The sequence below is a fragment of the Rhinolophus ferrumequinum genome, chromosome 8 (genome assembly GCF_004115265.2).
Source record: "Rhinolophus ferrumequinum isolate MPI-CBG mRhiFer1 chromosome 8, mRhiFer1_v1.p, whole genome shotgun sequence".
In the NCBI taxonomy this organism is placed as follows: Eukaryota; Metazoa; Chordata; class Mammalia; order Chiroptera; family Rhinolophidae; genus Rhinolophus; species Rhinolophus ferrumequinum.
In genome coordinates, this window is record NC_046291.1 from 1,155,986 (window position 1) to 1,171,273 (window position 15,288).

Here is a 15,288-nt window from a genome sequence, read left to right on the forward strand (position 1 = left end):
TAGTTAAGGAAGTGGTGGCGTGTGCATACTGGGGCGGTCTGCACCCCCTGGACGGAACCAACTGCAGCTTTGACCGTTGACCTGGAGGGATCCCAGAGGCCCTGGATGGAAAAGGTGAGAGGCAGACAGGTAGGTGCTGTTATCTGACACATTTATGACTATTCATCTGACGTAGAGTCTACTTTGTGGGGGGTGTGTGTGTGTGTGTGTGTGTGTGTGTGAATGTCTCACAGAGATCAGGCGCATAGTTCTGGGGGCCGGACAATACATGAAGAGCCTGGGAAAACGCAGTGTAAAAGATGCAAGGGCGGGGTGGGGGTGCACTGGGAAGACACCCCGGGAGGCGAGCCCCAGACTGGAGGAGAGACACAGGAGAGGGGCCCAGGTGTGTGCAAGGCCCGGGCAGGAGGGCTGGAGGCCAGTGGGGTGGCTGTGAGGGTGTGTGAGGGGTCCCTAGTGGCAGTGAGGGGCACTGGGGTAGAGGGACGGCTTGTCTTCCCGTCTTTGGGGTCTGCCCAAGCTGGGTCCCAAAATGCATCCCACTCCATTTTCTTTGGTTCCTGGTTTGCAGCTGAAGCAGGGAAGGCCTGGCCTTCAAGGTCAAGGGCCATTAACTAGCACGAGTTCTAAAGGACCAGTCTCACGGCTGAATCCCTGAGCTTGGAGAAGCTGTCAGCCAGGGCCTGGTGCAGCCCTGCAGGTAGACTTTGCCTGAAGATGAAGGTGTGCAGGACTGTCAGAGGCGGTGCCTCTTTCAGCTGGAATGTGCCCCGCATGGCAGAGTTTTCTGCTCAGCTGAAGTCACCTACGTCGTGGCACTAATTTGAAAGTCACTTGTGGTCGGCAGATTGAAGCTTCTGATAGGAAGGGCCCTGTGTGGAGACCCGGGACGACTTGTTCCAGCCAGCAGTCCTTGGATGGCGTTGTTGGTTTGGTTTTGTTTGTTTTTTCTTTGTCTCCTTTTGACTCAACTTTAAATTTTATTTTGCTGAGACTTAATTTATCCTGTCACTTGGAAGCCTCACTCCTGTCCCCAACTGTGCCCAGTGCAGTTAAGTCAATGTTGAAATAACCTGCTGGAACTTTTGCTGAGACAGGAAAGCCACTAACCCTGCCATGGAAATAACATTTGGAACAGTTAGCTGTATTTTTTCTTTGCTTAGCTTCGTGCTGATCCTCCTAAGAATCCCAAAATATGCCACTCGCTGAAAGCCAACTTGGAATCTAGCATTAAGTCCTCAGAACGTTCCAGAGGGGTAGGCAGTGTGCTCAGTTTGCAGATGAACAAACAACCTCACTGAGGTGACACGACTTGCCCTCGCTTGGCCCTCTGAGGATGGGCAGAGCCCGGCTGTCCCTGGAGCAGTGCTGTGGTGTCCCTGCTCAGGACACTCAGGCCCAGGCCGCGGTTCTACCCTCTAACATATGTGACCTGGAAGAAGTTATTTACCTCCCCTGCCTCTGTGTCCCGTCTATACAAATGGAGGGTATAGATAGCCAGCTCAAGAAAAAATTAAAAAGTTCTTAGAAGATGCCATTGAGGACTTGTCAAGCTGCCGACTGAGATACAGTACATGTAGCCGACAAAGGACTCATTCAAAGTACAGAAAGAACTCCTACAAATCAACAGGACCGTTTCCCCGAAAATAAGACCGAGCCGGACCATCAGCTCTAACGCATCTTTTGGAGCAAAAATTAATATAAGACCCGGTATTTAAAATTAAAACAGGTCCGGCTAGGTCTTATTTTTGGGGAAACATGGTAAAAACAGCAACCTAATTAAAACGGGGGCAAAAGACAGAAAACTCATGAATGGAGATGTGCAAATGGCTGACGAGCACTTGAAAAGATGCTCAGCACCATCAATCGGGGATGAGAGTGAGACGTCATTTCACACTTTGTCTGAATGGTCAGTCTAAAGTGAAAAACACAGACATCAAATATGGTCAAGGCCGTGCAGCCTCTTCTGGAACTCCCCCTGCTGTTCGGAGTGGAAAAGGTCTGACCACTTTGGGAACTGGTTTGGTGGTGTCTTGGTCAAGCCTCCAAATCTCCTATAGTCTGTCTCTTTGCAAATTCCACTTTTAGGTATTTGTGTGAGAGAAATTAATACATGTGTGCACCAAAAAAAAAAAAAAAAAAAAAAAAAAAAAAAAAAAAAAAGGTAAAAGACTTGTACGAGAGTAAGCAGCCCTATTCGTACCGGCCCCGAACTGCAGCTGACCCAAACGCCCTCATTGGGAGGATGGACAAGCAATGGAGTGGGGGTCAGCAATAAAACAACGGGTACAGGTCTCCACAACAGCGTGGGTGCCTCCCGCAAACGTGGTGCTGAGAGAAGGTAGCCCGACAGGAGTCCATAATCATGGTTCCATTTAAAAGAAGTGCTCGTGCAGACATAGCTAAACCTGGGGGACATAGGTCAGAAAGCAGTTGCCTCAGGGTTAGTGCAGGTGGGTCGGGGGTGGGATTAACTGGAAACGAGTGAACTTTCAGGGTGATAGGATTTTGTCTTGTCTGTGGGTGGCTGCATTTAATTGTCAATACTCATCAAGCCAAACACTTAAGATCTGTGCCGTTGAGAATATGTACATTGTACCTCAATAAACATTGTTTTTAAGGAGAAGTGTATTAGCCCAGGCTGCCATTGTAAAGTACCACATACGGGCAGCTTAAACAACAGAAACTTATTTTTCCACACTTTTGGAGGTTGGAAGTCCAAGGTCAAGGTGGCCGCAGGGTTGGTTTCTGTTGGGACCTGTCTCCTTGGGGTGCGGACGGCCGCCTTCCGTGTCCTCACATGGCCTTTTCTCTGCGCACGCGCACTCCTGGTGGCTCTTCCTCTTCTCAGAAGGGCACCAGTCCCCCTGCATGAGACCCCAGCCCAACGACTTCACTGAACCCCATTGCACCCTACTTGCCTCTTCAAAGGCCCCATCTCCCAATAGTCACATCGGGGGTTGGGGCTTCAACATATGAATCTGGGGGGGACACAATTCAGTCCATACCAAAAAGAGCTTAAAAAAAGGAAACACTACTTACCTGTGGAGTGGTGCAAGGATTAAAGGATCAAACGAGGTGAAGCCCTGAGCACGGAGCCCCACCCCCACTGTCAGAGGCGGCCCTGGCACCACCGTTTGCTTTCCGTGCCGTGTTCCTACGCTCTCCGGGGCTGTCACCCAGTAGTGTGGGCGTGAGTCGCAGCTCCCACCCGGGCTGCTGGCGAGCCGAAGCCGGGCGGCGGGAGGGCTGCCGCTCAGCGCCCGGGCGCCGGGCGGGACCCGCGGAATCCGCGAAGGCTCGGTAGCGCCTCTCCCGGCGCCCCAGGCCCCGGCTGGCGGACGGGCACTGCGAGGGCCCGAGCAGGCGGAAGCGAAGGGACGTCGGGCGCGGAGCACCGCGGCGCCCCCGGGCCCCCGGCCCGTTCTGAGCCCTGCGCTCGCGCCCGAAGTTCCCGACAGGCGCCGCGCGGGCACCCGCCGTGACGTCACTGCGGCGCGCCGGCCGCGGGAGAGGACCCCGTCGCGGCCGCGTCCCCACGGGTCCTTGAGCCGCTGCCGACGGCCGAGCCATGGCCTTGAGGCTCCTGAGGCTGGTGGTCCCCGCGTCCGCGTCCGCGCGGGGCCTCGCGGCGGTCGCCCAGCGCGTGGTGAGGCGGCGGGCGGGCGGGGGCCGTGGGGGGTCCTGGCCTGTCCTCCCGGCGCCGCCCCTCCCTCGTGTCCCCGGGCCCGGGGCAGCCGCTCCCGGGGTCACTGTCGGGGGGCGCGCCCTGCCCCCGGGCGTGTTCGTTCCTGAGTCGCGGGCAGACCCCACAGGGGCCGCGCGCTTCCCCCGGCCCTGTGACCTCAGCTCCGAGCAGAACGCTGGGCGCGGCGGTGACCCGCCGCCGGCTGCCCGGGCTGCCACGCCGCTTTGCACACACCAGACCGGGGGCAGCTGTGCGACAGACGGAGGGCCGGTGTGGACGAGCGCAGAGGAGCCCGGGCGCGCGCGCTCAGCCCGCACTCGTTCACGTCGCAGCTCTGCCGCGCGCCGCGGTGGGGTGGCGTTCAAACGGGGAGGCATTTAGGTGACACCTGGAGGCTTCGGGGACTTGCGCTGGGAGAGGACGGTGTGCGCGGCGGGGTCGAGGGGCGCGAAAGAGCTGAGCCGGGAGACCTCAGGCAAACTTCGTTGTGTGGCTGTGGCCCTATCGGAGCTGCTTTGCTTGCTAGTGGCTGGAGCTGTATTGGTGACAGATTGTAAGGAGACTTGATCTCTGTGCTAAGAATTTTGAACAGAGCAGTGTAATAGTGATATTGAAAGGTAAATGTTTTTAGGAGCTAACAGGCTGCAAAGGAGAAGAAAGTAAGAAAAGTGTTTTCTTGTTTTTTTTTTAATACTCAGTGTCCTGGGACCTGTGGTAGGGGAAGTGAGGGCCCCTGGGTAGAGGAGGTGAGACTCTGCTGCAGTGTACACACTAGACAGACCCACCGGAGCCGTGTGTCCACTTCTGGGCACTACCCTCTACAGGGCAAGCTTCCCCAGGTCCAGGGAAAAAGGAGTATATCCACAGTGGGGATACACCTGAGGTTTTTAGCTCCTCCCCTGTTGTTGGACATTGCGTGTCTGTTTACACTTCTGATGCTAGAAAGTAGATTCATTGAGCATCTTGTAGGTAAACCTTTCCCAGATCTGTGTATGTTCCCTTAGGTAGGTACCTCCCCATAGCCCTCGGCCCACACTCCGGGTTCCATTAGGACCGGCAGGTTCTGAGGGCATTGTCCCGTCCCAGCACTGCACACCGTCATTTAAAAAAATAAAGCACTTCTCAGTCTGATGCACAAAAATGTCTTTTCTCCTTGTTAGTACTGTTTTTGTTTGCTTTTTGTAGCAAGATTGAACATTGTTTTCATATGGTATTGGCTATTTTTAATACTTTTAAAATAAGCTATGCACTCCTAGCCTGTCTTTCTTACTGATCTGTACAATCTCTGAACTGTTCTCAGTTTTTACTTTCCGTTGTGTTTCTTTTGGAGGGGAGGGGTTGTTTTGGCCTCAGTGCAGAAAATAGAGTGGGGATGTCGGAAACAGGTGGTGAGGCAGGTGTTTGCGTTGTAGATAGAGAGGTGAGGATGAGCGGTGCTGTGCTCCAGAGATTTGTAGGATTTTGTGAGTGACCCAGAGTCGGAGGGAGGAGGAGGATATCAAAGATGGTCGCCATGTTTGCTCTGTGTTCCTTGGTCGATAGTAGACAGGGAGCTCGTGAGGGAGCACGTTAGGGTCAGGGCACGGATGTTCAAGTTCTGTTTTAGGTCCGTTAGCTCTCAGGCACTTTCAGGCCGTGTAGGGAGGTAATGAGGACACAAGTTGGGACTATAGAAGTAGTTTCCGTTGCCTTGCTCTCCATCTCCCCGACCCCCTACTCGGCCATTCTTCCATCCATCTGCCCAATTTTTATTGAATATGGTAAGCATATTCTGTTCCAGGCCCTGTTCCGGGCCCTGAGGATTTAGCAGTGAACAAAGCAGACCATCCCCCTGTCCTTATGAGCCTACAGTGGGGACAGGGTAGAGAGACTGGTATTTGAACAAGCAAATAGGTAATAGAGACATAGAGGTTGGCATTTTATAACCAAGGGCCTTCTTGGCATTTCTACCTAATTGCTGCTGGCAGCTGCAGTAACCGGGACACGTGCTGCTGTGTGCTTTGTGTTTTGCAGGGAGGAATCCATACAAGTGTGCCGTGCACGCTGCAGTATGGCCCTCTGGCGTACATACTCGGTGAAAAAACGACCAGAAAACTGACAGAACGCAGCAAAGTGATCACTGTCGATGGCAATATCTGTTCTGGAAAAAGCAAGGTTGCAAAAGCAATAGCAGAGAAACTAGGTATGAGCTGACGTGCGGATGACCGCTTCTCCTGGGTGCTGGGTGTTTCTCTGGCTTTGATTTTCCCTTAATGTCCATTGGGCATATGGTAGGCATTTTACATTTTTAAAGTGTTTATTGAGAAGCTGTTTTTAATCTTTCATATTTGGAAAGTTAAAAAATGAGTGCATGGTGAGTTTGAATTGCACTTGACCCTGGGCTGGACGCAGAGCCTGTTTATGAGCTGTCTTCCTTGAGCTTTCTCACCGCCCTCTGCAACGGGCGTTACGAGGGCTGTCACCACAGATGGGGACTCCGTGAGAAGCTGAGGGCGCATGGGTGCTCACAGCGGAGCCAGGATGCTTTCCTGACTCCTGGGGCAGGTGTATGTCCATTGTCCCTTTCTGTAGCTCTTGACAAGCACTTGCCCACGTGCCCACGGGGGCTCCCCTAGTTGTAGGAGGGGTTCACATAGCGTACAAGGGGCCCACTGCGGGCAGCCCTGTAGCCGACATGCTGCCCTTACACGCGTGTTCTAGTCCTGATTCAGTATCTTGGGTGCTCCGTTTTGCACTGCATGAACAGGCGTGCGGGTGACTTCCCCCGGGCCAGCCCAGCACTGGTATTCAGTCGGGCCGGTTTCTGCTAGTCCCCGCTGCTCGCAAATGGGGGGGTGAGGAGGCCACATCACCTGTCACTGGCCGTTTCTCCTCAGGCTTGAAGCACTTTCCTGAAGCAGGGATACACTACGCAGACAGCACCACAGGAGATGGAAGACCCCTGGATGTGGAGTTCAGTGGCAACTGCAGTTTGGAGAAGTTTTATGATGACCCCAAAAGTAATGATGGCAACAGCTACCGCCTGCAGTCCTGGCTGTACGCCAACCGCCTCCTGCAGTATGCGGACGCCTTGGAACACCTGCTGAGCACAGGTGCAGTCGCCAGGGGCGGGCAGGTCGCCAGCAGGCGTGGCATGCACTTGAACCCCATTCTGGAGCTCGGCCACTTTAGATTGCCATTGGCGAGCGTTTCTTTAAGGGCATTTGGTGAGGCATGTTCTGTCTCCCCATAAGATCATAAAGTCCCCAAGAGCCACGGTGATTGTTGCTTCAGAATAAAATTCACTTAACATAGTTTCATTTTAGGGGACAGAGTGAGGTTTATGGATTATGTGGAATTTCCATGCCATGTGTGTCGACACGGTGGAGGAAAGAGAACCTACCGTGTTTCCCGGAAAATAAGACCTAGCTGGACCGTCAGCTCTAATGCATCTTTCAGAGCCAAAATTAATACAAGACCCGGTTTTATTTTACTATAATACAAGACCGGGTCTAACATAATATGATATGATATAATATGATACAATGTAATGATATTATGATATAATGTAATACAATATAATGTAATATAGTAATACTGGGTCTTATATTAATTTTTGCTCCAAAAGACGCATTAGAGCTGATGGTCCGGCTGGGTCTTATTTTCAGGGAAACACGGTGTGAGTGATTGGAAGGAGGTGGAATCGTGCTCGTGGAGATGGGCACGTGACTTGTACAGACAGGGCTGTTGCTGAAGGCTGGGGACTGGCTGGAATTCGCCGTCTGTCTGCGGGGTGAGGGTTCACCCTTCAGAGGAGGGCAGGGGTGAGGGAGGCGGGGCACACCTGTAGCAGTAGAGTGTCTACCCTGGATGGTATCTGCCGGAGTGAGGGGGACCATGGGGCAGGAGCACAGGTGTTCGCAGAGTGCAGTGTGAGGTCAGGACCCAGGAGGGACCTCGTCCTCCTGGGAACCGGCAGGGTGGGCTAAACTCAGTCTCTAGGGCATACTAGACTCAGCCACAGACGCACTGCCAGGACTTGGCCAAAGCCACCAGGTCATGGCAGTCCAGAGGTCTCCGGTAGACATGAAGCGGGTGTGCATGTCTGTGTGTGCGCGCATGTGCGCATGCGTGTGTGTGCACCTATGTGTATGCGTGTGTGTGCGTGTGTGTGATTGCTGGTTTGTACCAGTTGCTTTACATAGCAGTGGTTGCCACACCTGGTCAGCTGCCAGTTACCTGGCAAGCTTATTTACAGGTGTCTCAGCTGCCACCTAGCTCTGCGTCACAGGGGCTGAGCTTGGGAACAGGCCCCCAGGGAACTGATGGAGTCTTCAGACACTTGCACTGAATGAGAGCCCCCGCCTCATGTTTGGTAGGAAGGGTCACACATCCACAGCGTGTGCTGCGAGACGCAGGACAGCACTCCCTGTTTAAATGGCTACAGAGTCTAGTTGTTGTCTTGCTTTTCCAGCGTTACGTTAGTCATCCTTTTTGTTTCACGAGGGTAAGTTTTGGTTAGCCTGCTCCTGAGAAAGAAGGTGGTCTAGCTCTGGGTGTTCCTCCTGGCACCCAGCTCATAGGAACCCACCTATAGCTTAGAGCTGATGCTGACACTCTGGCTCTCTCCAGGTCCTTTATGAAGCATACTTCAACCTTGTCTTAGGAGTCCCCACTTCTTAAACTTAAAAAGAAACATTTGAAATGAAAATTTGTTTCCTTTTGTCTTGTATTAATGCATTCCTTGAGTACTTAGTGAGTGCCTGCTGTGTGCCATTGTGTTCTAAGAACTAGGGGTACCAGCCAGTGAAGCCCCGCCCCCTGGAGCTTACATCTCAATAGGAGCGATACAGAGTAAAGGTGGGGAAAGTTGTGTCACGTCAGGTCGTGAGTGGGAGGTGCAGAGAGCAGGGCTGGGGGCTGCTCTGCCAGATGGAAGGTCAGAGGGACCTCTGCCAGGCACAAAAGGGCTGAGTGCAGGGGGACAGCGGGAGCTCCTGGGGAAACAGGAGCTTGTGCTGTAGTGACCTGGGCCCAAGGGCAATGAGTGAGGCTGGGAGAGGACAGGGATGAGGTCAGAGAAGGAGCCTGGGCGACGTGGTTGGGCCATTGGCTTTTCTTGTGAAGGAGGGAGGAAGCCGTTGGAGGTTGGAGTGGAGGAGTAACGGTCTGGCTGAGGTCTGGAAATGCCACTCTGCTGTCGGGGAGGGCGGCCGGCTGGGGTGGGCAAGAAGGGGGTTGGACACGGGCCTTGTCAGACGGAGGCCTTGCACTGAGAAGGTAACTCTGGAAGTGACAGTGACGCACCGTCGTTGGGAGAAAGCTAGCGGGTGGTTTGCTGATGAGTGGGATGGGGGGTGGAGGGGGCCAAGACGACCCCGGGGTGTTCAGGGGGGGTGGTGGGGGCAGGAGCAGGGTTATAGCGGGCATGGTGTGGGGAGACCTGTGTTTCAAAACCAAAGGACTTTCTGTTAACTGGATTCTTTCCTTGTAGCTGACAGAATGAAACAATGTTTTATTGCCCAAATCATAAAGTAGTATAGTTTTTGAAAATGATTTCCGGCTTAGAAGTGCGTGAGTATTCTTTTGAAAATATTTGGGATTATAAATAACTGTTATTTCTCCTTTCTGAAATGGAATGACTTGATTCAGTGCTTTCGTTACTGTGTCTGATTTTGTATTTTCTTTCCCGTTTTTCAACAGGACAGGGTGTCGTGCTGGAACGCTCCATCTACAGTGACTTTGTGTTCGTGGAGGCCATGTATAACCAGGGCTATATCCGAAAGCAGTGTGAGTCCGCGGGGGGCCCGCTCCTGGGGTGCTGAGCTGCTTTGCGGGCTCTGCACACTTCCCCTCGCGTGTCCGTGCAAGGTGATCAGGTGTCACTAGCCATTAAATTTCCGCAGGGAAAACGGTTCCTCCACCCTCTTCCCATCCTAAAGTTACATCCTGTGAACGTGGGATGCTGGCCTGGATCCCTGAACACACAGCTTAACCCCCAGCCTCCAGCCGCAGTCCCCAGGAAACCTCCCTGGCTGTCTGTTCAGCCGAGCGAGATAACCTACGCTTTTTTCTTTGGCTGATCGGTGTAATTACACTGGACTATCCTCTGTATATCATGAGGATGTCGTATCTCATGCCGGTACCTGGTGACAGGCAGCACTGTCACCGTCCTTTCTGTCCCTCTAACAGTGCTGTCCCAGCGCTCCCCGAACAGGAGCTCTGTGTTGGGTGCTGTGGAAAGTCTGGCAGTGGCAGGTGGACAGGAATAAAGACCTGGTTTCAGGCTGCCCGACCTCGTGTGCGATGGAAGCACACCTGGTGGGCCAGCGTGTCTGTAACTAGGCGTGTGCGGGGCAGTGCTCAGTCTGCCCGTGGCGCTTCCTGCTGTGTGCCCGCTGGCTGGGGCAGTGGGCAGCTCTGATCTGGAGGGCCGAGTACGCGGTGTTGGTTAACGAGTGGTCACCGAGTGTGAGGCCAGGCTGCGCATGCCCTGCCGTTCTGGGTGGGCCGTCCGTGGGCCTGCAGGCAGCCACAGCCCTGTCGTGACCAGGGCACTGGCCCTCAGGGACACTCTGAGCAGCAGCTGAGGCCGTCAGCCAGCACTTCTGGAGCGCAGGCTGTGTGCGGGCCGTGTGACGCACCAGGGACATGACGATAATCAGACAGGCTCCCCTGTCCTGCGGTGGGCGGGGGCGTGAAAGGTGCATAGATGGTTAATTGCAGTAGAGTGTGCTGTGGGCCCCTGTATTGTTCAGAGTGCTGTGGAAGCACACGGCTGGGGACGGGGAGCTGCTAGGGACAGCGTCCTTGGAGAGGGAGCCCCAGCGAGCTGTCGCAGTGCAGCAGGACGAGCGGGGAGGGAGTGGCTGGGGCATCGTGCTGGCAGCAGGCTGCTGGTGTTGGCGAGGATGGAGGGCTGCACCTTGGCCAGGACGCTAGGGGTTGCCCCACAAGCCCACAGGAGCCCCCAAAGGGTTTCAGGCGTGGGGAGACGTGGTTCGATTTGAGCTCACGTGCAGGAGCTTTGCTGAGGGTGCATCGAAGCATGAAGGCCCACACTGGGCAGTGGGGGACGCCAGCTGATGAGGGCGGGGCTGAGATGCAGATGAAGTGCACGTGGCAAGCTGGGCGGTCAGCTTCGTGGGGGAACATGGACCTGCTGGCTGACGGGCCACCGAGGGAGGAGGACACGGAGGGCGGGGGCTGAGAGGGAGGGCTCGTGCCGGCGTGCTCGGGTTGAGACCCCCTGGCATAGCCAGTCGCAGGTGTGTGGCGGGCGGCTGCATGTCTGAGCCTTGTCCTGAGGGCTGCCCAGGCTGGAGACAGGGGCTGGGGATGCACGCGGACCGTGGACGCGCTATCCTGGCAGAGCCCACAGGGCGAGGGTGAGGCTTCGGGGCAGGATTGAAGCTGAACGGTCACAGCTACGCACGGGGTGAGGGAGGGGGACAGTCGTCAGTGCCACACGGACCATAGGATCTCATGTGACAAGAACTGAGCAGTGACCTTGAGGGGGCCGGTGACTTGCGCAAGACTCATTGCTTGCTGGGTGGGGGAGAGTTTCCCTAAGGGCAGGTGCGAGCACCAAGGTGAGGGATTGCTGGAGAAACGGACCGCGACGGGGGTGCCGAGGAAATTGGGTGCACACAGGAGGAGGCAGAGCAAGGCGCTTTTCCCTGACGGTGGGCGGACGGGCCTGGTTCTGGGCTGGGACGCAAGTGTGAGGCCGACTGTACCCTGCTTGGACAAATGTCACGTTGTCGTGGTCCGGGGAAGAGGGTCCCCAGGGAAGCCCTCGTCCCTCACTTTGGTGACACCTCTGTAGCAGTTTTGCGTATTCTACCAGCTCAGTCCCTTGCTGACCTTGGATTTGGATCAAAGACCTGTCTGGAATTGCCCCTAAAGCAGGAGTTACCAGGAGTGGTCCCCTGAACTTTTTCTTCAGAGCAAAATAGTTGTCTTTCTGTGCATGTTACTGTGATTACCCAAGTTTGTTGCTTCTGGAAGTTTCCACCACGTGACGGCCTGCAGACCATGGTTTGTTGACAGTGCTCCTGTGGTGGGCGAGGGACCTGAGCCTGTGACAACGGGGGTCATGCTCCGGGACGTGAGTGCAGCGTCCCTCCGAACAGCAGGCGTCCCTTGCGATTGCTGTCTCTGGTCCATTCCTACAGTGATGACTGGAGAGGATTCCCTCAGCCTTCGCCGCTTTGGCTTTGAGTTTCATTACTGAATCTGCTTCAGCAGTGAGTCTCGTAGCTGATTCAATTTGCTGAAATGCAGTGAACCTGGAGAAATGTGCCTGGACGGTACTTCAGTTGAACATAGAGTATATAAAAATGTCTTTTACTTCTTAGAGAAGATCAGACTCTCTTATTGATTATTGCGATGAAAAAACACACACGCAAGGGGTGTGTATGATGCATTCCAGCTCTGAGGACACTTGTGCCCTCCCCTTTCTGGAAGCCCGGTCCTCTTTCAGTATGAGGGGCTGGACCTCTGGGCCTGTACTTAGGGTCTGTGGCCAGGGGACACGAAGCGCAGGCCGGGAGGTTGCTGTGAGGCCCCCGACCCCGGCACTGCCCCGCAGGTCGTGTGTGCAGCCAGTGCTGACAGCGGCGAGGGCGCCAGGGCCTGCAGGCCGCTCACGGCTCTGAGACCCGCATGCACATTTGCCCGTTTGCTTAGAGGGGAGCGTCGTTCGGAAACCTGTGTCACTAGCTGACAGCTGGCGCCTGTCTCGCGTGTGCCAGGTGTGAACCACTACAATGAGGTGAAGAAGGTCACCGTCCGCGAGTACCTGCCTCCCCACGTGGTCGTCTACATCGACGTGCCCGTGCCCGAGCTCCAGCGTCGGATCCAGCAGAAGGGAAACGTGAGTCGGCGTCACGGCGCAGGCCGGCCTCTTGTCATGTGTCCTCATTATGTGTAACCTGGACCAGCTTTGAGCAGTGATGTTGAGGGAGGCTGCTGTCAGTGACTGACTGTTGTCACGGGGGGGCGGCACGCAGTGGGGCCCCCTGAGTGAGCAGCAGGGGCCCCAGGTCAGTCACTGCTCTCCACGGTGCTCTGCACTCCCAGTGCCATTGCACTCTTGGCCCCTGTGTCGCCTACACCTCTGCGGGCATAGGTCTCCTGACAGAACTGCCCTCTGCCGTGTCTCCTGTCCTCTAGTGGGGATCTCAGGCTGTGATTTTCCTGCAGACTGAAACGGCCTCTCATACCCTTTCAGTCCACACTGTCTGTGCCTCTGCGCCTGTCTCCTGCCTCAGGAACAGCAGAGGAGTGGTCCCCACTCATGTTCACTTACACGTGTGGCCTTGGTCGAGATGACCAGGTACCTGGCCTGTGCGTTTGGTTTCCCACGGCTCTGCAGGCAGGATGGAGGACGCGGGGTTAACCAGACCACTTGGCGCTGTCACAAGTTCTCGCTTAGCAATGTCTCTCCCACGGAGCACGGTTCTGGGGGGAAGAAGGGTCTTCCATCTGACACTGGGATGAAGACGCAGAGTTGCCTGTGTAGCTGTCCCCGTGCCCGGCCCCGGGGTTGGCATTCCCGCAGGTGCTCAGGAAACGCCTGTCTGAGCAGTGGGTTCTTATACCGGCAGCAGAAAAGCTCCGGGAGCCTCTGCTGCTACTAAACAGTCCTCCCCCTTTCAGCATAAACACACCTGACGTCTGTCCATCGTGTTTATTGCCTGAAAGTTTCATTTGCTCTGAAGGCTGATGTGTAATTCAGAATTGGAAGTTCAGCAGTCCATCAAGTGGCTGAAGGAGGAACTGCAAGTGAAAACTAGTGGAGTGATTTGGAATACCTTTGCTTGTTACAGTGACGTTTGTTGGAAAAAAACAAAGACATGTATTCAGAATTCTCTAGATAACTCTTATCGTCTGGAATAATACTGCAAAAGCAATTTTGAGGTCTAAGTTAGAACTATCTACTTGTTAATTTTTCAAAGTAAAGTCTTAAATACTGTCACCTGCTAAAATTACCACTGTGTATTAGAAAACGGGACATTTTACCAAAGGGGCCTTGTATCGTTAATAAGGGTGCATTCTTACATTCTAGTGAGACCATCAGCAAACAAGGAAATAGATAAGGAATATATCAAATAGAGGTAAATGCTACCGTGTTTCCCCGAAAATAAGACCTAGCCGGACAATCAGCTCTAATGCGTCTTTTGGAGCAAAAATTAATATAAATATTATACCAGGTCTTATATTAATTTTTGCTCCAAAAGACGCCTTAGAGCTGATTGCCCGGCTAGCTCTTATTTTCGGGGAAACACGGTATGAAGAAAACCCAAGAGAGTGAGTGATAATATAACTTAGCCTTTAGCATTGCTAAACTAAGGCTTTAAACATTGTGACTTGCCACTCATCATTGGAGTTTTAAATTTCTGAGATTGGAGGGTGGGGGATGGGTGAGTGGTAGAGAACGGGGAGGGTGGAGAGGGGGCCGGTGGCCCCTCGTGTTGTCTGTCATCTTCCATGGCCCCACTCCCGCACGCGGAGGACCGCGAAAGCGGCCGGGGTGACTGTAGCAGGGGTTCTCTCTGTTCTAAGTGTGCTTCTGGAGTCTGAGAAGGTCATGTGGTGGCTTCGCCTGGGCACACCTGGGCGCTCACGTTGGTAGAATGGGAATCATTCGAGCAGTACCAAGGCCGCTTTCCATCACCGCGACGTCCTCACAACCCCCGGCATAAGCTGTGCTAAGCAGATGTGTTCGTGGATGGTTTCCACAGTTTACGTGTGCTCAGGTGACAGGCAGGCGTGTGAGCGGCTCACGTCTTTCCTCTTCTGCTTTGTTCAGCCCCATGAAATGAAGGTCTCGTCCGCCTACCTGCAGGACATCGAGAATGCCTATAAGAAAACCTTCCTTCCTGAGATGAGGTGAGCCACGGGCAGCATTCATTTATAGGATGAAAACGCCGTAAGTCCCCCCCCCGCCCCCCCAGGGCGCTGTCTGACTTGTCACAGTGGGTGCTGTCCGCGATGTTTGTAGACAGAACGACAGCAGACATTTCACTTGATTTGGTGGGTGTGTGGGTGAGTGTGCCTAACACTCCCGCTTGGCGGCTGTCTGCACACGGCTGGGGAAGGCCCTAGGCTCCTTGTCCACTGGAGATGGCTTATGTGGCAGTGGAGGGGACCCGTGTGCCCTGTAGACACTGCTGGCTCTGGTCTCATGCCCGTGGGGAACCAGGACACAGACCTGCTGGTGTCGCCGTCTAGTCACAAGCACACTTCTACTTGTAACTGTCTTCCTTAGCCGGTCAAGCCATGGGAGCCAGTCCATGCCCCGCACGACACCCAGTTCAAGGAATGTGACGTTTTACTATGTGTAGCAGGCAGCTCAGTATTACATGTTCATTTGTACATTAGCGGAAGCTTGGAAAATTTATACTTAGTTTCATCTTGCCTTTTTTTACAGTGAAAAATGTGAGGTTTTACAGTATAGTGCAAGGGAAGCTGAGGATGCAGAAAAGGTAAGCAAATGGCTGGGAAGTTTGTGACTATTCTTTAAATTGAGGCACGTCTAAGGGTCTCACGAAGCAGGTGATCAGGTGAGTTCTCCGCGTCTTAGAAATGTCTGTATTTTACAATGTGAGAGAAGT

At 54.2% G+C, this 15,288-nt stretch overlaps 1 protein-coding gene across 1 annotated transcript in view; it reads left to right on the top strand.

Moving 5' to 3' along the window:
* The first annotated feature begins 3,495 nt into the window (after positions 1–3,495).
* The window catches only part of NDUFA10 (NADH:ubiquinone oxidoreductase subunit A10), a 32,142-nt gene continuing 20,349 nt past the window's right edge, over positions 3,496–15,288 (top strand). The window contains exons 1-7 of the mRNA XM_033112263.1: positions 3,496–3,649; positions 5,702–5,870; positions 6,565–6,780; positions 9,371–9,457; positions 12,424–12,545; positions 14,484–14,563; positions 15,105–15,159. Coding sequence (XP_032968154.1) covers positions 3,572–3,649; positions 5,702–5,870; positions 6,565–6,780; positions 9,371–9,457; positions 12,424–12,545; positions 14,484–14,563; positions 15,105–15,159 — 807 coding nt within the window. The 5' untranslated portion in view covers positions 3,496–3,571. The remainder of the gene's footprint in view (positions 3,650–5,701; positions 5,871–6,564; positions 6,781–9,370; positions 9,458–12,423; positions 12,546–14,483; positions 14,564–15,104; positions 15,160–15,288) is intronic.